This window comes from Electrophorus electricus, chromosome 2 (genome assembly GCF_013358815.1).
Source record: "Electrophorus electricus isolate fEleEle1 chromosome 2, fEleEle1.pri, whole genome shotgun sequence".
NCBI classification, from domain to species: domain Eukaryota; kingdom Metazoa; phylum Chordata; class Actinopteri; order Gymnotiformes; family Gymnotidae; genus Electrophorus; species Electrophorus electricus.
Window position 1 is genome coordinate 17,496,213 of NC_049536.1, and position 10,814 is coordinate 17,507,026.

Genomic DNA, 10,814 nt, shown 5'->3' on the forward strand with positions numbered 1-10,814 from the left:
AAAACTTTACAACCCAGGTCTGGGATGAGGAACTAAAAGAGCATAAAATACCCCGCATGGAATTTAAGGATGACTTCACAACTCGGAAATCCTAGATCACAAAAACGTAAAAGTCCATAATCTTGATGGACTACTGGATTTTAAACTTTTCCATATGAAAGGCTTTCTCACAAGCATCGCAAAGAGACCAAATTCAAATAAAGATTGCCTTTATTTAATTTAAAGATTGCAACAAGTTTTCTTTGATTGTGTGGACTATGAATCCACAGCGCCCCTCAGTGACTTTACTAGGTCCCCCATCTTGGCTTAGTAACCATACATGGCCCAACAATTAATTTTGATATACAAAACAGTCCAAGTACGCTTAATACTGAGTAAACTCTAACTAGCCATCACTACTGAGCTGTTAAGAGACTTCATCCCTCAAACTTTGTGTTAACATCTTTCCTATGTCTTGTTATTAAAGCTATTCATGAAATTATTATTTTTATGTTGTGACCCTATGATTGTAGTATTTGTATATTAACCTTTACATATGTTAGTACTAAGTGATTTCCTCCTCACCTCACCTATAATAGACAGAGGAAGATTACTTGAAGTATTAATATTAAGACAGTTATAATACTTGTGTAATAATCATGCTCTCTATTTCTCCTTTCTATACTCTTTTATCTTTCTATCTAAATCATGCTTTCTGTATCTAAGTAGTGTGTCTTTTGATGAAAATGTAACTGCTTTCTTTTTTATATATATATATATATATATATATATATATATATTTGTGTGCTTTGTATTGCTGGTAAGAATGTCTGCTCCCCATCTAGAAATATGCGGCCCATGCGCTCGGGTGAATGTATGAGTGCTCTCCCTTGTATAGTTTAAATGACACATATCTCATAACCAAATATCACTACCTAGTTGTATTTCCCCCTTTCTCTTCATTTTGTTAATTTGTTGGTTTTTTAATTATTAAATTACATCAAATCCTGAGACAAGACAAAGAAAGCATGAATATGCAAGAATAAACCGAAATAATTCCTCCTCCCATCCCTTCCCATGACAATGGCTAATAAAAATCAAATCTCCAGAATTAAAAGAGTCATGAGACTATCATATATTACTAAATACAAAGAGTTGATATTATATTCTTAAACAGCAGTTTCTTTTCTTTCTTAGTTTACCAGTGCAAGCAGTGTTAGGTATCAGAGTAATATTCTACTCCATTCTTGTGCAACTAGCTCACTTGCTAGGTTTCAGCAAGTGTGTACTGTAGATAAATATGTACCCTTGTCAAAAGGTTTAATCAAATAAATCAAATCAAAGTTTATGTGTCACAAACATAATTATATCTGGTACAATGAAATGCTTTGGCAACTGCCCACTCTAATGAAACACTAAGAGAATTTAAGGATAAAATATCTAAAGTATAAAAGGGTAGATAATATAACTTTAAAAAATGGAATGTAATTACAGTGGAATGTAATTACGTATAGTGAAATATAATTACAGTGTATACAGTATATACACAAAATAAATTATAGAGCTATATAGAATTTACAGTAGTGCGCAGTGTGAGGATTAACATAGTTGTGAGTAAAGTGCAGACTGCAAAATGTGGAAAGGGGATAAGCAACATATTGCTGTGCTGTTGAGCAGGGGGAGATAAATAAGTATCAGTGGTTAGTGTTCAATAAAAGATGATGAATTGTTTGATGCACAGTGAAATGATGCCCAGTGTCAGGGAGAGGTTAAAAATGTCTGTAAATATTGGAGCCAGCTGGGCAGCACAGCCTTTGAGAATGAGACCGCAGATCCCATCTGGTCCTGCTGCTTTTCTGGTGTTCACTCCCATGAACACTTTCCTCATGTCTCTCTACATGATGGTAAAGGAGTGTTGTCCTTTGATGAGTTTTGCGCATGCTTCGCTGGCTGCACCTATAACGAAGTTGGCACAGTTAGTGCCATTAGCAGGATGCACAAACTTCTCTCAGTGCAGACAAAAATTTATTTACACAAAACACAAACAATAAACAATATGGCACACACACATAACAATCAGTGCAGCGTGAATACAATGAATGAGAAATAACAATGTTAACAAACATGAGCACAATACATAAACTTAAGCAAGAACTTGAGCACTTACACTAACACCTACAATAACTGACAACCAACTACACACATACAGGGGTTTATATACATACATGCATGATGTTAACAATAAAGTTCAGGTGTGTGAGGGGAGGCGTGGTCACAAATAGGGTCACTCCCAATCAACAGTCAACATGTCTTCATCTTACATAAGGTTATTTTTCTGTACATGTACCTGGTAGAGAGATGATGCGCCTTATACAGAGGTCTGCAGAGGCTTGCAGAATCCATTGCAGAAGTCTGCAGAGGCCTCTACAGTGACCCCTGCTCTGTACACGGATAATTTTATAAGGATTCAGAATCTCTATGATCCCATATGTTTTATGCTATTAATATTTCTAATTCAATATTTAAACCTCTTTTCCTGTAAACACTTTTTTTTATCACCTCAAATGAATGCATAGTGGGATGTGTAGTTGATGAAATAGCATAGGGATGATGTGGGCAGATTTTTTACAATGTGAGCAGCAGCTGAATTTTGGACAAATTTAATGAATGAGCAATATTGCAGAGGTGGAGAAAAGCAGTTTTAATCAGTAATCTAACATGGGGTTCAAAACAAAGTGAAGAGTCAAGGAATAATTCAAGGTTATGAACTAATGAGGATTTAGTGACACCACCTAGGTTCAATGCAAAATCAGAAAGGTTAGAAATTATAGACATAGAACCAATGAGTAAGACTTTCAGTGTTGTCAGAGTTTAATTCAAAAAAGTTTATGCTCATCCATTGTTTGACATCTTGAACGGTAGGGAAGAGGGTGGGAGGGTATGACTGCGAATGATCTCACCAAGAGGTCACATAGATAATGAAAAGGAGAGGCCCAAGGACTGATCCCTTGGGTACTCCTTGAGTAATGGTATTGATTACAAAGGACAACAAAATGAAATATATTATAAACAGAAATAAACCATGCAAGGACAGGGTTGGTGATTCCAGTAGCTGAAATGGGTGGTGTTGTCATGGTTAACTGTTCTAAATGCAGCACTTAAATGTAGAAGGAGAATGATACTAAGGGTGCCAGAATCAGAGGAAAGAGGAAGAGATCATGGAAGACATGTAACAAAGATGTCTCAGTGTTGTGCATGGCATGGAAGCCAGACTGGAAAGGTTCAAAGAGGTTCTGAGTATTTAAGAAAGACTAAGAAAGGTTGAGAGGCTACAACCTTTTCTATCAACTTGGCTAGAAAGGGGAGATTAGAAATATGCCAATAATAATCAAGGATCACTGCATTTAGAACAGTTTTAGGAATTGAAATTATGCATGAGGTTTTGAGTGTCACAGGAACAGATCCTGAAGCAAGGGATGCATTAATGAAGTGACAGATAGGAACAGAAATAATTAAAAAACATTTGTTAGGGAGAGCTTTAGGGTCAGGCTCAATCTGGCAGGTAGAGGAACTGGATTTAATATTTAACTCAGATGAGAGAAAGTTCAGCAGGATAAAAAACAGAACTGTTCAACAGATGGATTAAGAAGAGAGTCCCCATGATCAGGTGTTGGGGGAGCAGATGGGAAATGTTGGTAAACTTAGCTACTTTTGTCTATAAATCTAAGAAAAACATCACATTCAAAATTTTGTCATAAGAAAAAATTACCTAAATATACCAACATTTCCTCTCTGATCCCCTAACATTTGATCATATGGAGACTCAACTCCAGAAATTTCCATTCTAACTAGAACTCTAGTTCCAGAATTGCATCCTCAATCCACTGATTGTGGCTAGAGAATCACTGTATAAAAAGATTTATTTTCTTGTATCTGCACCTGTGTGGGGAACAACAGAATGACGCATAAATAGGCTATAGTCAATCTACCTTTAAAGAACATTGTTTGCATTCCAATAGTGCATCAAGTAAACCATCTTTTAGTTAAATAGATTCTTCATAAGAATTCTGGAAAACTTACATGTTGACTGTTTTTGACTATTAAATTTAGTTACTGAAAAGGAAATAATATAATGTATAAGCCTGACCTAAAACAAAATCAGGAGTAAACATTTTTTTGCATGTTTATTATTATTATTATTATTATTGACATATGATGATGAGGTCAACAAGCGAGGATATTGTTGGACTCAAGACAACATACATATACAACTAAAATAAAGAAAATGGTGATAGTGATGGTGGACCAAAACACACACACACACACTAATGATGACAGATCAATCATGCACAATGCACAATCATGCAACATTCAAAAATGTGAAATACTATGCAAGTGATATCACTTCATTCATGTGATAACTGATTCTCAAAGTCACTGGAATTTTCCAGTATACTGTATGTACATAATGTATATGTGAAAAATCTTCCTCTAGAGTCTGTTGGAAGTCTGGGCAGAAAGCTGGGAAAGCAGAAGTTTATAGCCCAATCAGCCTGTTGTCAGTTTGCTTGATTTAAAGTGAAGAACAGCTGATTAAATGTTGGTGATTGTTTTGCATGTTTCACATTAAGTAGGACACAGAGTCATGCTTGTGTATTACAGGCAGGTAGCAGTCAATCTTCATGGCAATGTCTCAGCCTATCAGTAACCTTGAACAGTTTGGCATGCTCCGCCCCCAGGGGCAGGGTGGTCTGAATGACTGCCAACACCTGGCCATGTGGGTGTGTGAATCTACCAGATAAAAACACACACACACACACACACACACACACACACACACACACACACACACACACACACACACACACACACACACACACACACACAGTCTCTTAAAGAATAAAAGATTACTGCCTTCTCTCTTCCAGCAAAGCACCTCATTTTGCTGACAGCCACAGAAAGTGTGTGTGGGAGATATTTGTTTTAAGGTAACTGAGCTGAACTCAAGAACACACATTAAACATGCTGATTAGGCAGTTATAGTGACAGGTTTCAACCTTGTTAAGGCACATGAACATTAATGTTTTTTTTATTCATTATCCTTATGTTCATTCAACATTCATTCAGACAAAACTTTCCTAAAAATTCATCCTGTATGACTGCATTGGTGACATAGGAAAGTGCTCAAATTTGGGGTTAAACTCTTACCTCTTTTCAGTCTGTCCAGCTGTCGGAAGACCTGAACAGCTGATATGAACAAGGTGACATTCTGGTTCTAATGGTACTTCCTGTACTGTGTGTTGAGGGAGCATAGAAGCTGTTTGAATATAGTAGGTTTGGCTCTGGAAAGGTGGTGCATGCTGGGGGAATTCACATGGTGCACAGAAAAAGAAAGGAACTGTTCTTCAGATATCCTAGTTCCTATGGCAAAACTATCCCTTTCAAATCAAATCAAAGTTTATTTGTCTCATATGTATTTTTGCAACATGACTCACTTTTAAAGGCATGTTATAAGAAAACTTATCAACTATGTCAAGAGACTTATTTTTCTATTCAGTCATTTTGGCCATCTTCCACTTCTATCCATTTGTAACTATGACTGCTGGTATAAATATTGCATTATGTGAAAAAAATAGGAACCCTTTTCATATAAAGCAAAGATCCTGACATGCAGTGGCTAAAACAGCCATGCTATTTAATTAGCCCTGCTGCCTAGGAGCTAGCCTGTATCATGGCAGTACAAATTACCTTTCTAATCTGGTTAGACTGCGTTGCTTTCACATTTGGCTGTAAACATTATTTTACCCCAGTCATTTTCCTAAATATATACCCATATATTTACCCTGATGTGCCTCAGTGATGCTTTCAAATACAAAATGACAGTGTGCTTTAAACCAGTACTTTCCTACATGGCAACTTGTAGGCTCAGAGAGACATCTTTCTGCACTACTCAAGTCTTATCTACATATACAAAGAACATTAAACTACAGCTGATACAATTACATAGATTTGTGTATTTCTGTAAGTATGGTGGGTGCATGCTTTGCATTCTGCTTCTGAGAGACACTAGTCTCACTACTAAGCAGTCTGGTTTATTGTGGTTAATATGGAAATGAAGTCCATGGTTTCTGATAACCTGCCTGCTCCTTCCTCCATACCAAGTCTTCTACAGAACATGTAAGAGCAAAAACATAGGATTCAGCTGAATGTGTTTACTGCAACCATGTATGCCTTTTTAATCTACTGGGTCAAAAATTGATATTGCTTGAATAGGAAACCAGATTAACATGCTGGGATGCTGATGGTCATATCTGATCTATTTCTTGGTGTGTTTAACCATTGTATAATAACTCCACTCTTGTGTTTAGTTCTTACATTTTAATGAGCATAAATATTGCACCAAAATTTGGATGGGAAGGGCAGCTGGAAATTAATCCAGAAAAACTATTTGATTTCTTTGTTCCTGTTTATTTATGACACTGTTAAGCATTTACTTAATTTATTAAATGACAATTGCATACGGTGAATCAGTAGTAAGGTAACATGATTCTGGTAATATTTTTGTGCTCTTACAAACAACATTCTTAGGGAAAAATGTATTAGACAAGGAGCAGAAAATCATGACAGGAAAGGTGAGACTGTGTATGATGCATGTGGAAATGCGTTGCTGTCCAAGAATGAGTCAATTTTCCAGTTTACTCTCCCCTCATGCTCTGAGGATCTTCTGGAATTCCAGCAGGCTCTGTATCCTGTCAAACGTATTCACACACACATGCTTATAAATATGGCTTCATTAGCTCTGCACCCCTAATACTTGGCTACACACAATGACGTAAGATATTACCTGATGCATGTCTGCATGTCCCAGTCCAGCACATGAAAAGCAGTTATGCATGAATACATGATGAAACTATGATGGCGATCACATACACTCACCCACACCCTAGCATGGCATTCGAATGCACAAGACCATCACCCTGATTTAGTACATTAGAGTTAATCAAGTTAAACAGCCATGATAGCATGCAACCAACACTTCATCTTGGTGATCGTGCTGACAGGAAAATATCCTCCTAGGAAGCAGCTTCTGCTTTTAGCACAGGATTAAAACTGAGGAGATTACAGGATAAATGCCAAGACATACAAGACACTCGGCACTAAAACAGCAAAACAGTACACACACATATAACCACAATTGAGGTGCATTTTTTACTGAAAGGAGCAAGGACTCAAAAGAGAGCATCTGAAATTGAATGTATATTTAAGAAGTATGAAAGCAGCTATCACATCTGCATATGAAACAGTTTCATGTAGTTCCATTAAAAAGGAGACGAGTTCACACAATTAAGTTAAAGAAAATGAGCCAAGCAGTAGGAACAGTAACCACAATCTTAATGTGTTCCACGCAGATGAACTTTTCACCTTACCCTCAAGTTCAAATAACTCAAGTGATTATGCCATGAAAATCAGGCTTCGCAGTGGTACTTCAACCAAAATCAATTGTAACATTCAGTAATTTAATAATGAACAATCAAATTCCAAAAATATTACTTTCTAAATAATTACTCATTCAGCAGACAATTAATTAAACATTTTACCATTTATGTGATGTGCAGCATGGCTTCTTTGGTTTGATAAAAGAGGAAGCAGTTATTAACAGTTGTTGCTGCATTACTATATATATATATACAGTGGTGTGAAAAAGTGTTTGCCCTCTTCCTGATATCTTATTTTTTTGCATGTTTGTCAAACTTAAATGTTTCAGATAATCAAACAAATTTAAATATTAGACAAAGATAACAAGTAAACACAAAATGCAGTTTTTAAATAAAGGTTTTTATTATTAAGGGGAAAAAAATCCAAACCTACATGGCCCTGTGTTAAAAAGTGATCCACAAGTGAGAGCCATTATCCAGAAATGGCAAAAACATGTAACAGTGGTGAACCTTCCCAGGAGTTGTCAGCTGACCAAAAGAAAGAGACTGGGCAAAAATGGCCTGCATGGCAGAGTTCCATGACAAAAACCACTGCTGAGCAAAAAGAACATAAAGGCTCGTCTTAGTTTTGCCAGAAAACATCTTGATGATCCCAAAGACTTTTGGGAAAATACTCTGGACTGATGAGACAAAAGTTGAACTTTTTTGAAGGTGTATGTCCCATTACATCTGGCGTAAAAGTAACAGCATTTCAGAAAAGGAACATCATACCAAGAGTAAAATATGGTGGTGGTAGTGTGATGGTCTGGGGCTGTTTTGCTGCTTCAGGACCTGGAAGAGTTGCTGTGGTAAATGGAACTATGAATTCTGCTGTCTACCAAAAAATCCTGAAGGAGAATGTCCAGCCATCTGTTCGTGACCAAGTTGAAGCGCACTTGGGTTCTGCAGCAGGACAATGATCCAAAACACACCAGCAAAAGTCCACCTCTGAATGGCTTAAGAAAAACAAAATGAAGACTTTGGAGTGGCCTAGTCAAAGTCATGACCTGAATCCGATTGAGATGCTGTGGCATGACCTTAAAAAGATGGTTCATGTTCAAAAACCCTCCAATGTCACCGAATTACAACAATTCTGCAAAGATGAGTGGACCAAAATTCCTCCACAGCGCTGTAAAAGACTCATTGTCAGTTATCGCAAACGCTTGATTGCAATTGTTGCTGCTAAGGGTGGCCCAACCAGTTATGTTTAGGGGGCAATCACTTTTTCACTCAGGGCCATGTAGCTTTGGATTTTTTTTCCCCTTAATAATAAAAACCTTCATTTAAAAACTGCGTTATCTTTGTCTAATATTTAAATTTGTTTGATGATCTTAAATGTTTAAGTGTATGGAAGGATGGAAAGTATGGAAGGATATAAGCAGTTTACATAATTTCAGGATAATTCAGCAACTGTATGCAAGCCTTCATAGCCTGATTTATCAGAACATTCAAAAATGTAAAATCATCTGACAAAATCTACAAACAAATAAATAAATAAATAAGTAAATAAATAATAATTAAAAAAAAGCTGGAAGCAGGACATCATGGAACCTGCTCTCATATTGAGAACATCTCTGTCTGGTGTGATGTTCTAGATTAGAGATCTCTGGTCCAGGGAAATATGCCGATGCAGAGGTGTCTGTAGAACAGTGTGTGGAACTCAGGAGCCTGGGAGAGTCTGCAACGAGTCAGTGCGTGTCCATTTAACCTGCAGACACAATACATTACAGGCAACAGAGTTCACTGGGAGTGAGGCTGTAAATAGAGACTGCCCTTTAACATTGTTGAAGACCAGCTCTCAGATCCTGGCTGCCTGAATGTGAATTAGGTAAACCAACATCACTGGAATATTTACAGATGGATTAGCACCTCTGAAAGCCCTACTCACTCACACCAAGTAGCGCTGGAAGCAATCTGCCAGGTCAAGCACTCAGTCTCATTTCAATATATATTTTGAAGCTTTGAATAAATATCACTATGGCTACAGGGCATTTAATGGTTAACATAGATATACAACACACCGGAACGAACAGTAACTGGGTGCAAATATGCACGTCGCTCATACCCTGAAATGAAAAAATAAAAAAGGCAAGAAAGCAAGGTCATTTTCACATTGTCAACCGACTAATGCTACATTCATCCATGAAGAGATATTCCTTGCTTGAGTGACAATAAAATCTGTTTAGGGGTTCAAGCTTTTAAATTTGAAAAGCATGCAACCGTACACTGAAACTGCCGTAGTTGTAAAGCGCATCAAAGCGCTCCAACCGACATATACACGCGCTAAACCATTGTAATTAGCATAACCTGAAACTGGACGATATTGGATATCAGATTGCCTTGGAAATGTGTCCAGCACCTTTTCACGCAAGGGATATCTCCCTTCTATAGACGCAAAATCTTAGGCTGTAAAGAGCCTATCCTAAATACATGCTTACCGCTATGTTCTATGGGTCGCTCATGCAGCGTTATGCGAGTTTCTCAGCATTTTTTGACCAGGGAGCTGAACCACAAGCAGCTGTTGTTTCTGTCTCGTGGATTTCACCGCGAGAATAGCCTGTCGGTTTTTGTATTGTACCATCTGCAAAGTTATCTCAGCATTCCAGCCTTCGTCCTGTGGACACCTAAAATCGATCTCCTTGCCTTCCGACATAACAACTGTGAAGTAGATGTACTTTCCCTTTCTCTCGACGCAGTCCACGGTCTTCATGTTGGCAAAGTGTAGCTCCTTCACTTTAACCGTGTGGTGATAGTGGTGTTGGTGATGCGGGTGGTCGTGCTGTTTCGGTGGGTTAAGCAGCATTCCATCTTCAGTCAACACACAGTGTTTCTTCTTCCACAGCTGGAGCAGACCGTCGCTGCGTTTCTCCAGAAGACCTTCTTTTAACACCTTTCTGCCGTTCTCCAACATATCGTTCCACAGTAATACACACAAATAACGACCAAATATATTTAAACTAGTATTAAGAAAAAAACATTGAATGCGAAGAGCTTCGTGTGTAAATGAACAGCAGTCGAAGAGGACGGCTCACCAGCAGGCGCTCAAACAATGATGTGTGGTTTAGTTGTACTGGGATTTTTTTTCTGTGCCAGGTCCGCCCCTCGAATGACATACAGCAAAAGGCGCCGAACTGATGTAGGCTATCACCTAAGACTGGTCAGGAACTGATGTATAAGACAAGACCAAGTCAGCTTGCGTAGAGCTTTAGGCGGACTGAGGAGCAAAGAACATAATAGGGCATTGCGCATAGCTATAGGAGGAAAATAAACATTTGCGCAATTTTACTATTAAGAAATGTGACGGAAAGCGTTAAATAACAATCGGTCTTCAAGCTTATCGTATTTCTACGAAAGGTTACT

General features: G+C 37.8%; 1 protein-coding gene across 4 annotated transcripts; it reads right to left on the reverse strand.

Moving 5' to 3' along the window:
- Positions 1 to 1,867: 1,867 nt before the first annotated feature.
- Positions 1,868 to 10,499, reverse strand: phlda1 (pleckstrin homology-like domain, family A, member 1). Of its 4 annotated transcripts, XM_027032249.2 has the most exons (3): positions 9,893 to 10,499; positions 6,824 to 6,834; positions 6,427 to 6,728 (listed from the first exon to the last, which is right to left on the reverse strand). In XM_027032249.2, exon 1 carries the CDS (start codon positions 10,363 to 10,365, stop codon positions 9,913 to 9,915), a length of 453 nt encoding a protein of 150 aa, XP_026888050.2. In that variant the 5' UTR covers positions 10,366 to 10,499; the 3' UTR covers positions 6,427 to 6,728; positions 6,824 to 6,834; positions 9,893 to 9,912. The 4 variants fall into 4 exon arrangements, with proteins under 4 accessions (XP_026888051.2, XP_026888050.2, XP_026888049.2 ...); XM_027032250.2 differs by lacking the exons at positions 6,427 to 6,728; positions 6,824 to 6,834 and adding an exon at positions 1,868 to 1,935; XM_027032248.2 differs by lacking the exon at positions 6,824 to 6,834.
- Positions 10,500 to 10,814: the final 315 nt, after the last annotated feature.